Source organism: Schistocerca nitens, chromosome 5 (genome assembly GCF_023898315.1).
Source record: "Schistocerca nitens isolate TAMUIC-IGC-003100 chromosome 5, iqSchNite1.1, whole genome shotgun sequence".
In the NCBI taxonomy this organism is placed as follows: Eukaryota; Metazoa; Arthropoda; class Insecta; order Orthoptera; family Acrididae; genus Schistocerca; species Schistocerca nitens.
Window position 1 is genome coordinate 856,258,325 of NC_064618.1, and position 23,640 is coordinate 856,281,964.

The 23,640-nt window shown below is 40.2% G+C and overlaps 1 protein-coding gene across 2 annotated transcripts in view; it reads right to left on the minus strand.

Moving 5' to 3' along the window:
- Positions 1 to 23,640, minus strand: part of LOC126259276 (protein O-mannosyl-transferase 2) — a 196,944-nt gene that overhangs the window by 115,507 nt on the left and 57,797 nt on the right. For both annotated transcript variants that reach the window (XM_049955918.1, XM_049955917.1), the window contains exon 3: positions 9,501 to 9,585. In XM_049955918.1, coding sequence (XP_049811875.1) covers positions 9,501 to 9,585 — 85 coding nt within the window. The remainder of the gene's footprint in view (positions 1 to 9,500; positions 9,586 to 23,640) is intronic.

The window sequence follows — 23,640 nt, forward strand, 5'->3', positions numbered from 1 at the left end:
TTAGACTGTCAATGAAATTTCAATTTGGAAAGTTACATAAATTTAGTGTGCCAAGAGCGTACTTTTAGAACACGGGGGCAGGTGCACTGGCAGTTTAGAAATGGTCGCTCCATTTCTTGGCCTGCACTAAGACTATATAATCACACCTGCAGAAACCTCATGGCTCAGTCATTTTGTCAACTATGTGTGTAACAGTCAGTCAACAAGACAGTGCCAGAGTTTCATGATGGTTTACATTGTGCAGTTAGTAGCTACCATGAACATGTGCCTCAAATGGTTGTCTGCATACAAGCTCTGAGAGAGCAAGGTTTCAGTTGATTTGGACTGTTTAAAATTTAACATTTGGTCTCATAGATTTTTGTGCACTACCCATATTCTAAACCAGCGCAGCAAGTGGAGTGTGTGCACACATGCACGCCCCCCCCCCCCCCCCCCCCACACACACACACACACAAAATTTGTGTAATAGGTCTGGAGATTTGTGTGTTCAAACAGACATGATGATTTTATAATTTTATTATTGTTGTTTGTTGTTGTGGTCTTCAGTCCTGAGACTGGTTTGATGCAGCTCTCCATGCTACCCTATCCTGTGCAAGCTTCTTCATCTCCCAGTACTTACTGCAACCCACACCCTTCTGAATCTGCTTAGTGTATTCACATCTCTAGGTCTCCCTCTACGATTTTCACCCTCCACACTGCCCTCCAATGCTAAATTTGTGATCCCTTGATGCCTCAGAACATGTCCTACTAACCGGTCCCTTCTTTTTGTCAAGTTGTGCCACATACTCCTCTTCTCCCCAATTCTATTCAATACTTCATCATTAGTTATGTGATCTACCTATCTAATCTTCAGCACTCTTCTGTAGCACCACATTTCGAAATCTTCTATTCTCTTCTTCTCCAAACTATTTATCGTCCATGTTTCACTTCCATACATGGCTACACTCCATACAAATACTTTCAGAAATGACTTCCTGACACTTAAATCTATACTCGATGTTAACAAATTTCTCTTCTTCAGGACCGCTTTCCTTGCCATTGCCAGTCTACATTTTATATCTTCTCTACTTTGACCAACATCAGTTATTTTGCTCCCCAAATAGCAAAACTCCTTTACTACTTTAAGTGTATCATTTCCTAATCTAATTCCCTCAGCATCACCCGACTTAATTCGACCACATTCCATTATGCTCGTTTTGCTTTTGTTGATGCTCATCTTATATCCTCCTTTCAAGACACTGTCCATTCCGTTCAATGGCTCTTCCAAGTCCTTTGCCGTCTCTGATAGAATTACAATGTCATCGGCGAACCTCAAAAGTTTTATTTCTTCTCCATGGATTTTAATACCTACTCCGAATTTTTCTTTTGTTTCCTTTACTGTTTGCTCAATATACAGATTGAATAACATCGGGGAGAGGCTACAACCCTGTCTCACTCCCTTCCCAACCACTGCTTCCCTTTCATGCCCCTCGACTCTTATACCTGCCATCTGGTTTCTGTACAAATTGTAAATAGCCTTTCGCTCCCTGTATTTTACCCCTGCCACCTTTAGAATTTGAAAGAGAGTATTCCAGTCAACATTGTCAAAAGCTTTCTCTAAGTCTACAAATGCTTGAAATGTAGGTTTGCCTTTCCTAAATCTTTCTTCTAAGATAAGTTGTAAGGTCAGTATTGCCTCACGTGTTCCAACATTTCTACGGAATCCAAACTGATCTTCCCCGAAGTCTGCTTCCACCAGTTTTTCCATTCGTCTGTAAAGAATTCACGTTAGTATTTTGCAGCTGTGACTTATTAAACTGATAGTTCGGTAATTTTCACATCTGTCAACACCTGCTTTCTTTGGGATTGGAATTATTATATTCTTCTTGAAGTCTGAGGGTATTCCGCCTGTCTCATACATCTTGCTCACCAGATGGTAGAGTTTTGTCAGGACTGGCTCTCCCAAGGCCGTCAGTAGTTCTAATGGAATGTTGTCTACTCCCGGGGCCTTGTTTCGACTCAGGTCTTTCAGTGCTCTGTCAAACTCTTCACGCAGTATCGTATCTCCCATTTCATCTTCATCTACATCCTCTTCCATTTCCACAATATTGTCCTCAAGTACATCACCCTTGTATAGACCCTCTATATACTCCTTCTTTCCCTTCTTTGTTTAGAACTGGGTTTCCATCTGAGCTCTTGATATTCATACAAGTGGTTCTCTTTCCTCCAAAGGTCTCTTTAATTTTCCTGTAGACAGTATCTATCTTACCCCTAGTGAGATAAGCCTCTACATCCTTACATTTGTCCTCTAGCCATCCCTGCTTAGCTATTTGGACTTCCTGTCGATCTCATTTTTGAGATGTCTGTATTCCTTTTTGCCTGCTTCATTTACTGCATTTTTATATTTTCTCCTTTCATCAATTAAATTCAATATTTCTTCTGTTACCCAAGGAGATCTACTAGCCCTCGTCTTTTTACCTACTTGATCCTCTGCTGCCTTCACTACTTCATACCTGAGAGCTACCCATTCTTCTTCTACTGTAGTTCCTTCCCCCATTCCTGTCAATTGTTCCCTTATGCTCTCCCTGAAACTCTCTACAACCTCTCATTCTTTCAGTTTATCCAGGTCCCATCTCCTTAAATTCCCACCTTTTTGCAGTTTATTCAGTTTTAATCTACAGTTCATAACCAACAGATTGTGGTCAGAGTCCACATCTGCCCCTGGAAATGTCTTACAATTTAAAACCTGGTTCCTAAATCTCTGTCTTACCATTATATAATCTATCTGATACCTTCTAGTATTTCCAGGATTCTTCCATGTACACAACCTTCTTTCATGATTCTTGAACCAAGTGTTAGCTATGATTAAGTTATGCTCTGTGCAAAACTCTACCAGGCGACTTCCTCTTTCATTTCTTAGCCCCAATCCATATTCACCTACTATGTTTCCTTCTCTCCCTTTTCCTACTCTCGAATTCCAGTCACCCATGACTATTAAATTTTCTTCTCCCTTCACTACCTGAATAATTTCTTTTATCTCATCATACATTTCTTCAATTTCTTCATCATCTACAGAGCTAGTTGGCATATAAACTTCTACTACTGTAGTAGGCGTGGGCTTCATGTCTATCTTGGCCACAATAATGCGTTCACTATGCTGTTTGTAGTAGCTTACCCGCAAACCTATTTTTTTATTCATTATTAATCCTACTCCTGCATTACCCCTATTTGATTTTGTGTTTATAACCCTGTATTCACCTAACCAAAAGTCTTGTTCCTCCTGCCACCGAACTTTGCTAATTCCCACTATATCTAACTTTAACCTATCCATTTCCCTTTTCAAATTTTCTAATCTACCTGCCCGGTTAAGGGATCTGACGTTCCACGCTCCGATCTGTAGAACGCCAGTTTTCTTTTTCCTGATACCGATGTCCTCCTGAGTAGTCCCCGCCCAGAGATCCGAATGGGGGACTATTTTACCTCCGGAATATTTTACCCAAGAGGACGCCATCATCATTTATCCATACAGTAAAGCTGCATGCCCTCGGAAAAAATTATGACCGTAGTTTCCCCTTGCTTTCAGCCATCCGCAGTACCAGCACAGCAAGGCCGTTTTTGTTAATGTTGCAAGGCCAGGTCAGTCAATCATCCAGACTGGCCAGTGGGTGTGTTGGACCTTCCATTGAGCTACGGACCCCCTTGAAGATGTCTCCCACAGTCGGAGACGAAATGTTGGGAATCGACACGAAATTCATCAACCGACCACGGCATATCAGCCCGGATAATTATAATGGACATGATATTTCCGGTCGTGATAGTCTGCATTTTAGTAAATAGGTAAACAAACAGATCAAAAATATGTCTATGATGAATATTAAATGGAAGGTTGGTGGGACACACAGCCAGGTGAATGGACAGTAGATTGACTTGAAAGACTCATGGTATCACCCACAAACCAGCCATTGTCCAGTTTTTTCTTTCTTTTTTCTATCTCTGGTACTAAGGATTTCCAGCTCAGTGGTTTAGAAATTTGCTTGCTAGAACTCACTAATCTTTAACACTTAAGAGTCCGATCTTGTTAATAGCAAACAATCCCATGTTATCAAATTGTCTCATCCTCTCACTTTCATGATAAGACAGTCCCTTCAACTAGGTCAGCATCTTCTTCACATACAGTATTGTATCATCATAAAGAAATTTCCTACACATTACATTTACACAGAACTTCTAGAAGATGAAAACCGAATTTTGAAAATTCTTTTCCAGTGGCAGTTAGTTAGTTAGTTACAGGTTCCATAGATAATCTGAACGATTTTTTATCAAAACCATGTGGAATGAGTCAGATTACAGGATATGTATACACAGTTAGTATTGACATTAATAAACATATTATTTTTTCAGTCTTAATCATGCAACTACACAAGGATTTTTTTCTTTTTTCCCTATGCTACCAGTTTTTCACTAAAAATTCGTCTGTGGAATGGAAGGAGTTGTCTAGGAAAAGTGATTTTAGGCTAGGTTCAGAACCTGCTTTCCTGCACTACCTGCCAGACATTTTATGGTATTGGCAAAAGATCAAGAAATTTTGTTGCTGCAAGATGAGCTTGTTTCTGAGCCACTGACAGCTTTAATAATGGGTAATAAAAGTCTTTTTTTTTTTCCCTGTAGTGTTGTAGGTATGGACATCACTCTTCTTCTAAAATTGTGATGGATTATTTATCATGAATTTCATTAGTAAATATATACGTATTGTATTGGTGCAGTTAAAATGCCTAACTCCTTGAAGAGGTGCCTACATGATAACTGAGGGTGTTATTATTCTTACTGCTCATTTCTGTACACTCAGTACTTTGTTCCTCAATGATTAGTAACCCCAGAAAATTATTCCATAAGCCATGCTACAGCAACTGTTGGCATGACTCTATTTATTGTACAGAACTGAATACAGTGTGTTCTCTCAAAATTAAGGGAGAGTCCATTTTCAAGGAAGCACTTAATAATTCTTTGGAAAAACATCATTTACAATCTCTTCTGTTCCTCTCTCTCTAGTGGGATATATTACAACACTAGTATCATTTGCAAAAAGTACCAATTCTGCTTGATGAATTAAGGATGGTCATACACATGCATAAGGAATAGGAATGGACCCAAAATTGAACCTTCTGGGATTCCTTCCATTATTTCTCCCTAGTCACTAAAATGTTCTTTCCTCTCAACATTGGATTACTAAGTATGATTTTTTGCTTTCTGTTTATTAGATATGATTCAAACCAATTGTGTGTAAAGCCATCAATTCCATAATACTTAAGTTTTTCTACCAGAGTAGTATGATGTTCTCAATCGTATGCCTTGGAAAGATAACATAAATTACCAAGTGGTGATAATTTATTATTTATTTACACATTATGCCTGAATCACTTTTTCTAGTCCAGTAAAACATCCAAGCATCAGCTGGTGTCAGTAAATTAACTTTCTGATTTCATCTCCACTATGAAGTGAGGTTCTGTACTTTGGAAATATTCTTACCCACACTACTTAATTGATTCAAAATTACTTTTTCTTAATTACACGTGTTACAGTAAAAAGTGTACAAAGTGGTCACTCATGGAAGATTATTCTGTTCCAACATTTTGGAGACTTGGAATGGCTTGAACACTTCCAAATGTGTCAAGGCATACTCATATTCTTGCACACAGACTTAGAAAATGTTTTGTCACTAGCCACTGATAGTGTATGAGAGCCTTTGCTGTGAAAACAGTGTCATAAGGTATGAGAGCCTTTGCTGTGAAAACAGTGTCACTATAACATTTTACAAATTAACCATCTACTTTGTATAGAGTGTACAGGTGTTTAATTTTTCTAATGCAGTAAATATATCCTCATTATGTATCTCTTTCCATCTAATAAATATAAATTTATGTTCTTCTCTTCAGTTTAATAAAAGCAATCAATAACTCCATTTTAGGCTAGGTTCAGAACCTGCTTTCCTGCACTACCTGCCAGACATTTTATGGTATTGGCAAAAGATCAAGAAATTTTGTTGCTGCAAGTTGAGCTTGTTTCTGAGCCACTGACAGCTTTAATAATGGGTAATAAAAGTCTTTTTTTTTCCCCTGTAGTGTTGTAGGTATGGACTTCTAAAATTGTGATGGATTATTTATCATGAATTTCATTAGTAAATATATATGTATTGTATTGGTGCAGTTAAAATGCCTAACTCCTTGAAGAGGTGCCTACATGATAACTGAGGGTGTTATTATTCTTACTGCTCACTTCTGTACACTCAGTACTTTGTTCCTCAATGATTAGTAACCCCAGAAAATTATTCCATAAGCCATGCTACAGCAACTGTTGGCATGACTCTATTTATTGTACAGAACTGAATACAGTGTGTTCTCTCAAAATTAAGGGAGAGTCCATTTTCAAGGAAGCACTTAATAATTCTTTGGAAAAACATCATTTACAATCTCTTCTGTTACTCTCTCTCTAGTGGGATATATTACAACACTAGTATCATTTGCAAAAAGTACCAATTCTGCTTGATGAATTAAGGATGGTCATACACATGCATAAGGAATAGGAATGGACCCAAAATTGAACCTTCTGGGATTCCTTCCATTATTTCTCCCTAGTCACTAAAATGTTCTTTCCTCTCAACATTGGATTACTAAGTATGATTTTTTGCTTTCTGTTTATTAGATATGATTCAAACCAGTTGTGTGTAAAGCCATCAATTCCATAATACTTAAGTTTTTCTACCAGAGTAGTATGATGTTCTCAATCGTATGCCTTGGAAAGATAACATAAATTACCAAGTGGTGATAATTTATTATTTATTTACACATTATGCCTGAATCACTTTTTCTAGTCCAGTAAAACATCCAAGCATCAGCTGGTGTCAGTAAATTAACTTTCTGATTTCATCTCCACTATGAAGTGAGGTTCTGTACTTTGGAAATATTCTTACCCACACTACTTAATTGATTCAAAATTACTTTTTCTTAATTACACATGTTACAGTAAAAAGTGTACAAAGTGGTCACTCATGGAAGATTATTCTGTTCCAACATTTTGGAGACTTGGGATGGCTTGAACACTTCCAAATGTGTCAAGGCATACTCATATTCTTGCACACAGACTTAGAAAATGTTTTGTCACTAGCCACTGATAGTGTATGAGAGCCTTTGCTGTGAAAACAGTGTCATAGTGTATGAGAGCCTTTGCTGTGAAAACAGTGTCACTATAACATTTTACAAATTAACCATCTACTTTGTATAGAGTGTACAGGTGTTTAATTTTTCTAATGCAGTAAATATATCCTCATTATGTATCTCTTTCCATCTAATAAATATAAATTTATGTTCTTCTCTTCAGTTTAATAAAAGCAATCAATAATTTGCTGCAATGTGGAATACTCCTTTTCCATCACTACACCCAAAATCACTTACACACATGAATCAACAGAGTACTGCTCAAGCAAACGTGGACTGACATGCCACTGATACTGCCACCAATTGCTCTAGCTTTTGTGCTGTTATTTAACCCCTTTATTGCTTGATATGAAATATATTGTCCCAAGTTCAGCTGAAACAAGTCCACAAGAAAGTTCAGTGTAAATCCATTAACTAAAGATGGGAAATGTTAACGAAACTTGCATAAACACTGTTAAGGCAACTAAACTCTAAGTCCAACAATGTATGCCAGTCCAAGGTACACTATGCAGTGATTCAGTAGCTGACATAAAGTTTAAACAGTGCAACAATGTCCACGTTTATAAGACAGCCATGTGTTACAATGTTCTTCTATGTGTCCCACTTCCTGGAGCTGGTCTCACCCGCAATTCACCCTGTCACCCTCACAGCACCCTTTGCAGCCATGGCATCTGCCATAATATCAATGCCTGATGGGGTTGACCTCCAAGAGTTCTGGTGGGCATTCAAAAAAAAAATCTGTCTGGGATATAGGACTAGTAGTCCTCAAAACTATGGATTCAACATTAATACTGAATTATTTAAATTATTTTTACATGTCATCCCTTTCCCACCTACTGCCCTACCCCTAGGGGTGATGAGACTGCCTCCAGCCAACCTAACAACCCAGAAGAGTAGTCCTTCACATTATATTTTTCCATTTCATTCACTACGTGCCTAAAAGTCCACTTGTATTACTATATATTTTTTTTAAATGTAAGGTGAACAAATAATGATTCTTCTGTAGCCAATGACAAAATTGTTAAATGAAATGGAGTTTTAACAGATCGTATACTACATGATGATATGACATACCTGATTGCACACTTTTGTGAGTAATGGTTAGTCAATTGTACTTAATTGGTTTTTAACATATATTATGTGGTACTGTTTGATTAGGGTATTTTTGAAGTTTATTTTAAGGTCCATTCACCAAAATTCATTTATATTGTTCTTCTATGTATTGAAAATAGTAAAATACTTGATACTGGCCAAACATGACATACAAAAAATAAAAAAAAATAATTGAAAAATATAGTATAGCAGCATAAATGGTTTCAGGAACAAAAAATGGTTTATTATGCCCATATTTTCAACAGCTGTATAATTTATGTAGCCCAAGATATTGTGGCGTAACATATCACATGGGGAAAGTGATATGTGTTACCCCATGTCTTTCTCTAATAGTGTAAATCAAACAATGGAAAATCCAGGATGGAATTGATATATTGTTACATTCTAATAGTATAAGTGTTTTCAAGTTAGTTACTTAGTTGTGACCCACATATTATGCATGGAATTGTCATTTATTTTGTGCATCTGCTTGGGTTTGGATGGGTACAGGATCTGCAAGATGGGGATACAAGCACAGTCTTTCTGCAGGTTGTGGCATGCTTGTAAATGATATGTAACTGAAGTGTTCTGAATTGTAAATACAAAAAACAGTATATACATCTCTCAAGAGGAAGCGGATGTCATTTCATAGACGTCAGATTTGCCAGAATGAGATTTCCACTAGTGCAGTAAAAATTGACTAGTGGTGGTGTCTGCATCTATGAAACAACTTCATTGTCATTCTGCCAGTGGACTGCCAAACATTAAGGTAAACAAAAATCAGTAAACAAAAGTGACTGAAAAATTCTTGGCATAGCTCACTGATACACGACATAGAGCATTTCAGTAATTAAGAGCAAATTTACCTGTCTTACTGCTACAGTTTTCAAATTCCTCATGCCTTCTTTTATAGGTTAGTCACTCACTATGAAGACACTTTAGCACTGATATCACATTTTCAGAATGAAAGCTCCAGTTACACTATAATGTCTTAATTTTAATAGTTAAAATTATTTCTTTTAAATAAAATATCTAGTGCAGAGCATTACACTTTTACAGTCTATTAGCCATCCCTGTCTTTTGTAGCATAAACCATCACTTTAACCGTGAAAATTTTTCTTTTCGAGTCACCAGTCTTCTGACTGGTTCAATGCAGACAGCTCAAATTTTAAAATTGGCATGTCTTTTAATTTAAAGAAAATAATCATTTTGACATACCTTTCCAAGTGGGGGATGCACATCAAAGAAAAATGTCCTATTAATGTACCAGCTTCCCATTTTTCCAAAATGTGTTTCATCCCAGCTGAAACGCAACAATAACAAAAAATGAACATTTAGAAGCATATGTATTTCCAATAGTAAACACATGTATCAAAGTTTTCTATTTGACACAGTAACTATGAAACAATATTGGTAACATCTGCCATGGTGAGATGGAGTAACACCAAGTGAACAATATACACTCCTGGAAATTGAAATAAGAACACCGTGAATTCATTGTCCCAGGAAGGGGAAACATTATTGACACATTCCTGGGGTCAGATACATCACATGATCACACTGACAGAACCACAGGCACATAGACACAGGCAACAGAGCATGCACAATGTCGGCACTAGTACAGTGTATATCCACCTTTCGCAGCAATGCAGGCTGCTATTCTCCCATGGAGACGATCGTAGAGATGCTGGATGTAGTCCTGTGGAACGGCTTGCCATGCCATTTCCACCTGGCACCTCAGTTGGACCAGCGTTCGTGCTGGACGTGCAGACCGCGTGAGACGACGCTTCATCCAGTCCCAAACATGCTCAATGGGGGACAGATCCAGAGATCTTGCTGCCCAGGGTAGTTGACTTACACCTTCTAGAGCACGTTGGGTGGCACGGGATACATGCGGACGTGCATTGTCCTGTTGGAACAGCAAGTTCCCTTGCCGGTCTAGGAATGGTAGAATGATGGGTTCGATGACGGTTTGGATGTACTGTGCACTATTCAGTGTCCCCTCGACAATCACCAGTGGTGTACGGCCAGTGTAGGAGATCGCTCCCCACACCATGATGCCGGGTGTTGGCCCTGTGTGCCTCGGTCGTATGCAGTCCTGATTGTGGCGCTCACCTGCACGGCGCCAAACACGCATACGACCATCATTGGCACCAAGGCAGAAGCGACTCTCATCGCTGAAGACGACACGTCTCCATTTGTCCCTCCATTCACGCCTGTCGCGACACCACTGGAGGCGGGCTGCACGATGTTGGGGCGTGAGCGGAAGACGGCCTAACGGTGTGCGGGACCGTAGCCCAGCTTCATGGAGACGGTTGCGAATGGTCCTCGCCGATACCCCAGGAGCAACAGTGTCCCTAATTTGCTGGGAAGTGGCGGTGCGGTCCCCTACGGCACTGCGTAGGATCCTACGGTCTTGGCGTGCATCCGTGCGTCGCTGTGGTCCGGTCCCAGGTCGACGGGCACGTGCACCTTCCGCCGACCACTGGCGACAATATCGATGTACTGTGGAGACCTCACACCCCACGTGTTGAGCAATTCGGCGGTACGTCCACCCGGCCTCCCGCATGCCCACTATACGCCCTCGCTCAAAGTCCGTCAACTGCACATACGGTTCACGTCCACGCTGTTGCGGCATGCTACCAGTGTTAAAGACTGCGATGGAGCTCCGTATGCCACGGCAAACTGGCTGACACTGACGGCGGCGGTGCACAAATGCTGCGCAGCTAGCGCCATTCGACGGCCAACACCGCGGTTCCTGGTGTGTCCGCTGTGCCGTGCGTGTGATCATTGCTTGTACAGCCCTCTCGCAGTGTCCGGAGCAAGTATGGTGGGTCTGACACACCGGTGTCAATGTGTTCTTTTTTCCATTTCCAGGAGTGTATAAATAACACTTAGTGTCTTTTGCAAAATTAAATTTTTTTAAATGACCATTTTTGGATATCAAACATTCGTTTTCAAGTATGAATTAGTGGTGAAACCACTACTTTATAGATATATGATGATGTAAACAATTTAGGGGTAGAGAAGACAACTCACTGAATAGTAGAAGCGTTGAGCTATTGTTAGGCAGTAGCTTTCAGAACAGTGCAGTGAGCTAGAGTGCAAATACACATACACAATTATATACGATGAAGTGATGTTTCCATCACTAACTAAAATTTGAAAAGGGATGCTTGACATTTAACAGTATTGTGGTTGGTAGCCCTGCACCAGGCGAGACATGCGATTTTTGTGCTCTCATACAAATACGTGATTTAGTCTGAAATAAAACTCGGTTTAATACTGATAACTAATTAAATATGTGTATTGGTGTGTTCTTTGAGCTCACCATCACAGGTTTCACTTCTCTTGGCGTATTATTCCAGAAAATGCGAAAAGATCATAAAGTAGGGTTACAGTCATATTTTTGTTTACATTTTGGTACAGTAAACTTAAAGAATCTCATTTAATTGTTCTTTTTTCTTTCCAGTAAGTTAAGTATAGCACATCCCTTCATTGTTTTAATTCTTATTTGCAAAATCCAGCATAAATTTTAATTTGTTGTGTCTAGAAACTTTGCACATCACAGCTTTGTTTACATACAGTTGCAAGTAGGCTTAATTTTCGTAAACATGTTTTCTTGTTTCTCTGTAATTTAACTGATCATTCTCGCTAAAGTATAATTTTTACTAAGAATGAAAAGTGCCTGACTTGCCAAAATGTTAACTCTGGGGTGATGTACGTTGGATGAAGTAGTTCTTTTCCACTGGGTTGTCTGTAACGGCATGGGAACCGGAGAAATGAAATCAAGCAATGTTGATGCTGCTGAACTGTTGACCAAACTATGATCAGTCCTGGTAAGGATCCCACACTGTACAGCAATATTCCAGCAGAGGACAGACAAGTGTAACGCAGGCTGACTCTTTAGTGGGTTTGTCGCATCTTCTAAGTGTTCTGCCAACAAAGCGCAGTCTTTGTTTTGCCTTCCCCACAATATTATCTATGTGGTCTTTCCAATTTAAGTTGCTCATAATTGTAATTCCTAGGTATTTAGTTGAACTGACAGCCCTTAGATTTGTGCAATTTAACGAATACCCAAAATTTATACGATTTGTTTTAGTAACCATGTGGATGACCTCGCACTTTTCTTGGTTTAGTGCCAATTGCCACTTTTCACACCATACAGAAATTCTCTCTAGATCATTTTGTAATTGGAATTGATTGTCTGATGATTTTACTAGATGGTAAATTACAGCGTCATCTGCAAAAAATCTAAGGGGGCTGCTCAGATTATCACCCAGATCATTTACGTAAATCAGGAACAGCAGAGGGCCTGTGACACTACCTTGCAGAACACCAGATATCACTTCTGTTCTACTCGATGATGTACCGTCTATCACTATGAGCTGTGATCTCCCTGAGAGGAAATCAAGAATCTAGTCACACAACTGAGACGATACTCCATATGCATGCGGTTTGATTAATAGTCGCTTGTGAGGAACGGTATCAAAAGCCTTCTGGAAATCTAGAAATATGGAATCAATCTGAGATCCCTAGTCAACTGCACTCATTACTTCATGGGAATAAAGAGCTAGCTGTTTTGCACAAGAATGATATTTTCGGAATCAATGTTGGTTATGTATCAATAAGCCATATTCTTCAAGGTGATTCATTGATAAACTTTTCAATGTCCCCCTCCCCCCCCCCCCCCATAGGTAGAAGTCAAGAGGTGGAAGGTCTGGAGACCATGGTGGGTACTCAACAGCTCCTCTTTGACCCATCCATCGTCCAGGTAGATTTTTATTCAAGTAGGCCCTAAGATCTCTGTGGTAGTGAGGCGGAGCGCCATCTTGTTGAAGGAAAAATCTTTCATTTTCAAACACCTCTGAGATGGCAGGTAACACTGATGTTCCCAACACATGAAAAAACACCTCTGCAGTTACAGTACCTTCAGAGAAGAATGGGCCAATCAAACCATGTGTTGACAGACCACACCACAGATTAACATCCAGTAGATTAACATGTTTGTCCACGTTAAAGTGAGGATCTTCAGGAGCCCAGTACATGCAGGTGTGGCAGTTTACAGTACTGTTCAGTTTGAATTGTGCCCCATCAGACCAGACAACCATCCCCGTAGCCATTCATGACTGGGTAAGGTGGTGTAGTGGTTAGCACACTGGAATTGGATTTGGGAGGACCCTGGTTCTACATCTACATCTACGTGATTACTCTGCTATTCACAATAAAGTGCCTGGCAGAGGGTTCAATGAACCACCTTCAAACTGTCTCTACTGATCCAATCTCGAACGCTGCATGGGAAAAACGAGCAATTAAATTTTTATGTGCGAGCCATGGTTTCTATTATTTTATTGTGATAATCATTTCTCCCTATGTAGGTGGGTTCCAACAGAATGTTTTCGCAATCATAGGAGAAAACTGGTGATTGAAATTTCATGAGAAGATCCCATCGCAATGAAAAACACCTTTGTTTTAACGATTGCCACTCCAATTCAGGTATCATGTCTGTGGCACTATCTCCCCTATTTCACGATAATACAAAATGAGCTGTCCTTCTTTGTACTTTTTCGATGTGATCCATCAGTCCCACCTGATGTCGATCCCACACCTCACAGCAATACTCCAGAATAGAGCGGACCAGTGTGTTGTAAGCAATCTGTTTAGTAGACCTGTTGCACCTTCTGAGTGTTCTGCCAATGAATTGCAGTCTTTGGTTTGCTCTGCCTACAACATTATCTATGTGACTGTTCCAATTTAGGTTATTTGTAATTGTGGTAATTGTAATTCTTAAGTATTTAGTTGAAATTACAGCCTTAAGATTTGTGTGACTTATCATGTAATCGAAATTTAGCGGATTTCTTTTAGTACTCATGTGAATAACTTTACTCTTTTTTTATTCAGGGTGAATTGCCACTTTTTGCACCATACAGATATCTTATCTAAATCATTTTGCAATTTGTTTTGGTCATCTGATGACTTTACAAGATGGTAAATGACAGCATCACCTGCAAACAATCTAAGACGGCTACACAAATTGTCTCCTATGTCATTACTATAGTCAGGAACAACAGAGAGCCTATAACACTTCCTTGGGGAATGCCAGATATTACTTCTGTTTTACTCGATGACTTTCTGTCTATTACTATGAATTGTGACCTTTCTGACATGAAATCACGAAACCAGTCACACAACTGAGGCGATATTCCATAGGTACGCAGTTTGGTTAGAAGGCACTTGTGAGGAACGGTGTTGAAAGCCTTCTGGAAATCTAAGAATATGGAATCAATTTGACATCCCCTGTTGATAGCACTCAGTACTTCATGTGTATAAAGAGCTAGTTGTGTTTCGCAAGAACGATATTTTCTGAATCTGTGCTGACTATGTGTCAATAAATTGTTTTCTTCAAGGTACTTCATAATGTTCAAATACAGTGTATGTTCCAAAACCCTACTGCAAATCGACGTGAGTGATATGGGCCTGTAATTCAGCAGATTACTCCTACTTCTCTTTTTGGGTGTTGATGTGACTTGAGACATTTTCCAGTCTTTAGGTACAGATCTTTCCGTGTGGGAGCAGTTGTATATAATTACTAAATATGGAGCTATTTTATCAGCGTACTCTGAGAGGAAGTTGACTGGTATACAATCTGGACTGGAGGTCTTGGATTTATTAAGTGATTTAAGCTGCTTTGTTACACCGAGGACATCTACTTCTATGTTTCTCATCTTGGCTGTTGTTCTTGATTGGAATTCAGGAATATTTACTTTGTCTTCCTTGGTGAAGGAGTTTCAGGAAACCATGTTTAATAACTCTACTTTAGTGGCACTGTCATCAGTGACTCTACCGTTGTTATCGCGCATTGAAGGTATTGATTGTGTCTTGCCACTGGTGTGCTTTATGTATGACCAGAATCTCTTTGGGTTTCCTGTCAGATTTCGAGACAGAATTTCATTGTGGAAATTATTACAAGCATCTCGCATTGAAGTACATGCTATATTTTGAACTTCTGCAAAACTTTGCCAATCTTGGGGATTTTGCATTCTTTTAAATTTGGCATGCTTTTTTCGGTGCTTCTGCAACAGTGATCTGACCTGTTTTGTGTACCATGGGGGATCAGTACCATCACTTATTAATTTATGTGGTATATATCTCTCAATTGCTGTTGATACTATCTCTTTGAAATCATTCCACACCTATTCTAAGCTCACATGATCAGATCGGAAGGAGTGACGACAGTCTCTTAAAAAGGCGTTAAGAGCATTTTTATCAGTTTTTTTTTTTTTAAATAGATATACTTTGCGTTTCTTTTTGATGGTTGTAGGTGTTACGGTATTCAGCCTGGAAGCAACTTCCTTGTGGTTGCTAATCCCTGCATTCACCACAATACTCACTATTTGTCCAAGATTATTTGTTGCTAAGAGGTCAAGTATGCTTTTGCAACCATTTACACTTTGAGTGGACCCATAAAATAATTGTTCAAAATAATTTTCTGAGAAAGCATTCAGTACAATTTCGGAAGACGTTTTATGCCTGCTGCCAGCTTTAAACATAAATTTTTACAGCATATTGAGGGTAGATTGAAGTCACCACCAACTATAATTGTATGGGTGGGATACCTATTTGAAATGAGACTCAAGTTTTCTTTGAACTGTTTGGCAACTATATCTTCTGAGTCAGGGGTCGGTAAAACACTCCAATTAATAGTTTAGTTCGATTGCCAAGTGCAGCCTCTGCCCATACTATCTAGCAGGAGCTATATCTACTTCAATTTCACTACAAGGCAAATTACTTCTGACACCAATAAATACTCCACCACCAACTGTATTTAATCTATCCTTTCTGAACACTGTTAGATCGTTTGAAAAAATTTCAGCTGAACTTATTTCTGGATTTAGCCAGCTTTCTGTACCTATAACTATTTGAGCTTCAGTGCTTTCTATTAGGGCTTGGAGCTCTGGTTCTTTCCCAACACAGCAACAACAATTTACAACTACAATACCGATCATTTGTACAACTACCTTACTGAGTTTTACCTCCCCCTTTTAGACGGACACCCTTTCTGTGGTTCCCTGAGACCATCTGAACTAAAAAACTGCCCAGTGCCTTCCACACATCCCCTATCCACCCAAAACCAGGGAGAATCTCCTCCGATCCAAAGTGACACACATCATTGGTACCGACGTGAGTCACCACCTGCAGTTGGCTGCATCCTGTACTCTTCATGACATCCGGAAGCACTCTTTCCACATCCAAAAGGGCTGTCACCGGTATGCATACAGAATGCACACTGGCTTCCTTCCCCTCCTTGGCAGCCGTGTTCCTAAGGGGCCCCATTATGCACCTAACATTGGAGCTCCCAACTACCAGCAAACGCACCCTCTGTGAATGCCCACACCTTGCAGGCCAAGAAGCTTCCTCTGGAACAGGGTGGATAAGTGCATCCGGCTTAGAGACATCATCAGCCACAGATAACACCTGAAACCTGTTCGTCAAACAAACCAGGGAGGCCCTACGATCGGCCCCTCAGAAAGTTTTTCACTACCTGCCAGAGTTAAGAATGATTTCCCACTCTAGCACGGGTGAGCGGTCAACCTCAGTGCAGGCAGTACCTGGGGTTGCCACAGCAGTGGACCGATCGGGGGACACATGGGGCATCCTCGACGTCCCTCACATCCCCGCGTCTGACCCCCACAGTGATGCCCCTTGGCAGCAGCCTAAAGCTGTGTGATGGAAGCCAATACATCCTGGAGCTGTGAGTGAAGGGTCACCAACTCAGCTCACATCTGTGCCCAGCAATCACAGTTCCTATCCATTACTGCAATCACTCCTGTTTGAAGCTTGTAAAAATATGTAACAAACGAATGGTGTACTCAGCTAATTAGCAGCAGGAATTCGAAGTGCTCTCTCACTGACAGTCTATACGACACTGAGCTACATTAACCAAAACAAGTAAAAGCCTATATGATACGAGGGTTGATATAAATGTCAATAGCAACGGCTGTACTGTATGCTACACTGTTACTGAAATAAAAGGTTTTGCCTAGTAAGCACTTGAACATGCAAGAAATTAAAAAAAATAATCTAGTAACTACACAGGTATCTGTAAATAAGTCGCTCCTGTTGGAAGCTCGTAAAAATATACAACAAACAAATGGTGTACTCGCCTTATTAGTAACAGGAACATGAGGTGCTCTGTCTCTGGCGGTCTATCCAACAAATCTATGCCTGGCCATCCTGATTTAGGTTTTCTGTGATTTCCTTAAATCGTTTCAGGTAAATGCTGGGATGGTTCCTTTGAAAGGGCACAGCTGGCTTTCTACCCCATCCTTTCCTAATCTTATGGTACCAACGATCTTGCTATTTAGTCCCTTCTCCCGGCTAATCCAACCAAACCATTCATCCTTGCAAAGCATGCCTTCAAACCATTCACAGTACTCCATCCTTCAATCTGGGTCGTCTTTGTTCATAGTGTGCAGTGATCTTGGAATGTACACTTTCCACTTTGCAGCCTTCAGAATTAATCATAAGCTTCATTGGCTTATGCTGCTTTCACGTGCACCCTGCTTCATAGGTTTCTGAGGTGACCTAGTAAAATGTTGCAACACAGTAGCAATGGATGCTGGACATGCTGATGCTTTTGGTCAGCCAGACCTTTCCTTATGAACATCCTGAACAGTACTATCGAATTCAAATTTATCTCGAATATGATAAATTGTTGTATGTGTTGGCAGCTGAGTTCTGTACACATTATGCCACTGCTGTAGTACCTCTATCATTTTTTTGTACTTCTAGTACCAATACAGCCTTGTGTTGCTCAAATGACAGTCTTACTTCATTTATTTCTACAGTGTCCTCTGCTGGAAAACGCGTGCCAAGATCTGTTGAGAATGGTGGACTATGCTACCGCACAAAATTGCAATGATATGTCATTTTGTTCCAAAGATATTAACTACCAAAGAGTGTCTACATTTTTCTGGCCCCCTCTATGTGTATAAGGAGTGGCGAATCAGACATGGGGGTGTCAGTTTTCTGACAGTTTTTGTGAGCCAGTTTTGTTACAGTTTTATGCAATAAATATGTAATTCTGAAAGAAAACATCGTGTTAGTTTGAATATCTTGAAATTTCTCTTAGTATCATAAAATCAACAGCTATATTGTCAAGAACTCAGCAAGTTGCAGCAAATTTTGATGAAGCAGATAACTAGCAAATTCTTTTACAGATACTGCAGCATCTGGGTTGGCGAGAAATGAAGATGAGTATTTGCTAATTAATTGCTACATCCCGGTATATTTCAAACTGATGCAGTAAGTTGCTCTAAAAAGCATTGAAAAATAGCTGGCATGCCTGCCACACCAAAAAAAAATGCTGATATTGATAAAGCCCACATGGGGTATTGATAACTAGAAGGTGCTTAGATCTACATCAAGTAGCAGCTGTAAATGTACAAATGCCAAGTCAATCTTCAAAAAATAAGCCCCCCCCCCCCCAATAATTTTCTAACAGTGTCATCAGGGCATTGCAAAGGATAGGTACCAATGATTGAGTATGCATTAATAGATTTTTTAAAAATCACCACACAGGCATAATTTACAGGTAGGTTTCTTGACTGTCACGAGTGGCACTGACCATTCACTGCAAGAAGTAGGCCGAATAACATGATGGGGGTTCATAACAATCTAATTCTTCTTTTACTTGATTCTTAGCACTGTTAGCTGCAACAAGCAGAAGACATGTTCTGTTGGTTCTGCACAATTTTGGCGATTTTTGGGATAAACCCACGCTGCAGTGTTCTTCTCCAGCACACCAGTGTACAGGTGTGCACACAGAAACAGCTAAGTGAAAAATCTGTGCTATATGCACATTTATTTAAATATAAAAGCTGACTTAGAATTTGCTTTTGTGTGAGACCGTGTATACAAAATTCGCGTGTTGATTTGAAGTTCTATATTTGGATATTTTACTGTTCACACTGCTTCTGGATAGTCTTTCATTGATTGTATCAATACCCATTTGTATCATGATATATTCAGAAATTTTGAACATTTATGAGTGTCCTGATAAACTTGTACTGTTATCGTCAGTTACAGGCTTAAACTTAATTGTGCACTTTTAAAATTGTTGAGAACAGTAGACCTATCCTCGTTCAAAACAACTGTTCTCTAATTTCATTGTACAATTACACAAGAAATAGGTTATTTTCAAATGCTTACAAAACTATGTTTTCGTAAGTTACCAGTAAAAGTATTTTGGATACGTAACTTATTTCGTCATAAATCAGTGTTTCTGATTCACAGTTCTGCCAAAGAATACATCACCCCCAAATTTCATTGTAAATCAATGCAACTAAATGTGTATTCTTGAGACTTTTCAGAAGCTACCATTATCCTTTGCATAATATATGAGCAATTAGTTGTAGATCGGCATTTGTGATTTACTTACTGTAGCAGATATTCTAATGTACATATCATGTTACATCTAGTTTTCTCTTAAAGTGGAGTAGCCCAATATACTATCTGCATTTACTGTAAATTATTATTATTATTATTTTAATAGTAAAACAGTGGGCTGTCTTTACTATAAAAAATATTTTCACAGTTGCTGCACACAGCTATGTTTAAAGTTATACTGCAAATTAACTATGTTTTTGAGTTTGCTAACAATTGTAATTAACCTCAAAATGTTTTAGGAAACTAGTAATTTTTGCCACATGTTTTTGTGTTGCCTTAATAGAAATATTGCTTTGTGTATTTGCTTCAATTCTCATACAGAATTAGCAACTTTTTAGCTCAACAGAATAAAAAATAACTAGCTGGCTTAATTTAAAGTTATTTATTCATGGCCTTGTAATACATTGCACCAGCTAAAATGCAGCCCCACTGTGAATGCTGCTCTCGAACCCAGGATGAGTTAACTGAAGTCTGTAAGCTGCTGGACACCGCCCTGGCTACTGTCAAACAATTGGCAGCTGCTGTGAATCTGTATGTTGGAAGTGCTCCTGAGAGTCATGTAACTGTGACACTGGTACCAGAGGTACCTTAAGTACTATCCTCTCCTGTGGATCCTGTCTCCTCTTCAGAAAGTGTAGGATCTGTCATTACTCATCCACCTGACTGTGAGTGGTGTGTCAATGGTAGGTCTCGGCATCCTGTACAGGGTGGATGGGGACCAGGGAGGACTCAGAGAGTTGCACCAATCATCCTAACCAACAAGTTTGAGGTGCTGTCTTTCACTGAAACTGAAACTGAACCAGTAGGACTCACTTTGCCTGTCCGGATGGGAACCTGTTTTGTCTGGTGTCAAGAGGAGGCAAACACGAAAGGGTAGGGGTCTATTAATCGTCGGCTGTTCAAACATACAGCAAATGATGGTACCTTTTACAGAAATGGCAGCAAAGGACAGGAAACGACACCAGGTGCACTCTGTGTGTATGTCTGCAAGCCTCACTCAACATGTTGAAGAGGCTATTCCAGCATGCATTGAGGAGCAGGTTGTAATCAGGGTGTGGCACATGTTGGAACAAATGATGCCTGTCGTCTGGGCTCTGAAGTCATGCTTGGGTCATTCAAGTGACAGGGAAAGGGTTGAGAAGGTCAGCTTTCCACATGGGGTTTCAACGAAGCTCACAATTAGCAGCATTGCCCTGGAACTGACCATGGCCCTTTGGTTCTGAGTCGAGTGGAAGGACTGAACTGGAGACTTTGAAGGTTCTGTGACAAGCTAGGCTGCAACGTCCTGAACTTACGCCATAGGGTTGAGAACTGTAGAGTCCCCCTAAATGGGTCAGGTATCCACTACACATCAGATGCTGCTACTTAACCCGTTAAGTGGGTAGTTTGCACGCGTGCGGCTCTTCTGCAGTGGGTAATATGCGTCAGCGCCCATGCGCGGTGGTACTGTGTACCGTTCTCATGCATAAAAGTTTTCCTTCATGTTTTAGTTGTGGAATTTACATTGATATTGGGTGGAAATGAATAAAATATATTGCAGAAGTTAACAAAACTGTATTTTCACAATATTACAAGTCGTTTTCAGTGTGAAACATTTTAAAACAAGATGCTGCACACAAGGAAACTTCGCATTCTGCGCACCAGTATGAAGTATCTTTGCGAGGGCCTTTTCTTGTGCGCGCCACACACCTCCTTGTTGGTCTTTTCTTCGTTGTGGGCTGCAGAAGGTCTGGAAAATGCCTAGCTGTAAGGTGTGTTGCTTTCGGAGTTCGAGGTGGGCGTCCTACTGATGTCCCTTGTTGTGGTGAAGATATAGCCAACTGTTCACAAAGACTAATCATGAAGCTCATTCTACTTTGGTCGCCACCATGATTCTTGTACATAACTTATGCATTGAAGCATGAAATGTCCAACAAGTGGCGAAAAAGCTTCTGATAATATTTTTTCAGTCTGCTCCTGGCCAACTGGTAGCTTTGTAACTGAGAATCGCACCTATCCACGCCTCCCCATATTCTTGTTGTAGTCAACGACAACATGTGGCTTTTGAATGATTCCCTTCTTAGAGTTTACATTTAAAAATGTATCTTCATAGAAGGTGCTGACCATACTTGAGTATTGCTCACCAGTGTGGGATCCGTACCAGGTCGGGTTGACGGAGGAGATAGAAAATATCCAAAGGAAAGCGGCGCGTTTCGTCACAGGGTTATTTGGTAAGCGTGATAGTGTTACGGAGATGTTTAGCAAACTCAAGTGGCAGACTCTGCAAGAGAGGCACTCTGCATCGCGGTGTAGCTTGCTGTCCAGGTTTCGAGAGGGTGCGTTTCTGGATGAGGTATCGAATGTATTGCTTTCCCCTTCTTATACCTCCCGAGGAGATCACGAATGTAAAATTAAAGAGATTCGAGCATGCACGGAGGCTTTCCGGCAGTCTTTCTTCCCGCAAACCATACGCGACTGTAACAGGAAAGGGAGGTAATGACACTGGCACGTAAAGTGCCCTCCGCCACACACTGTTGGGTGGCTTGCGGAATATAAATGTAGATGTAGATGTAGAACAACCTATCTTTTGTCCTTCCATTTCATTACCATCTGCTTGCCTCTGTATCCTGTTGTGTACTCCCCTTTCTTCAGTTTTTCCTTTTTTATGAAATCAGAGAGCCCCTTCCTGTCTTGCCGCATTGTGCCGACAATGTCGGTGCTATCGAGGATTAGTTTGTGCACCAAATCTGGACTGGTGTACCAGTTGTCATGATAAATGCAGTGGCTTTTGCCGAGTAAATCGTGTACAAGCTGCAAAACAATTCGAGAGGTTATTTTTTCGTCTGGATAGTGGCTATCATAATTAGTGTCCTTCCCAGTGTAAACAAAAAATTCCCATACGTACCTGGAGCTGCTTTCACAGAGTTTGTACAATTTTATGCCAAATCCGCTACGCTCTGATGGAATATGTTGCCTCCATCCAAGTCATCTTTTCCAGAGCAACAACGATTCGTCAACGGTGATGTTCCTTTCTGGCATGTATACTGATCTGAATTTACGCCACAGATGCTCCATAATGGGGTGAATTTTGAATAGTTTTCTGCTGATAGTGCCTAGTGAGTATTGTCATCAAAGTGGAGGAATTCCAATAACCGCTTTTCACTCATCAGTTTCCTGAAGAAAGGTGTTTCAACTGATTCTCTCTTTGAAAAGTACATCTTGTGGTCTGGTTTGTGAAGAATTCCATGAAGTATAAGCAGTCCAGTAAGTGTTTTTACCTCTTCACATGTAGTATGCTGCCAACTGTGAGCCCTGGAACGTGCTGCTAAATTGGGATGAGAAGCTAGGAACTGTTATACATATAATTTCTTCTGTTCAGCTATTATTGTGCACAATGCATCATCCACAAAATACATAAAACAACTCATCACATCATATTGTTTTTGAGGCACAACTGTACCACTGCTACCACTGAACAAATATTGATGACAAACTGAATTAGCACGCACAAATGCACTAGGTACCGTCTGCTGCAGTAGTGTCTCGTCGTCAGATGTTTCTGAATTGAAGTCACTTTCACTAGCCTCAACATCTGTATCTTGAAACCTTTCATAACTCTCACTGAAATTATCGTCACTTTCTAAAAGCAGCTGCCCAATCTCAAAATCTGATAAACGACTTCTTTTCGCCATTGCAAAAGATCACTCACTAACACGGCGGTAAACACAGATGGAAAAGGTGTGCTTTTGCAGCTGCTTCACTGGGCGCATACTGTGAACCCACGCTCGAGTGGACAATGTTATAACTGGCCTAGAACATGCTGTGTTGCCTGATGAGAGCTGACATCTAGTGGACGAAGTGGCAGGCTGATAACTCCTCATTCCCACTAGCTATTAGCCACAGAACGCAGTGGACGGATATAGCCGTCGAA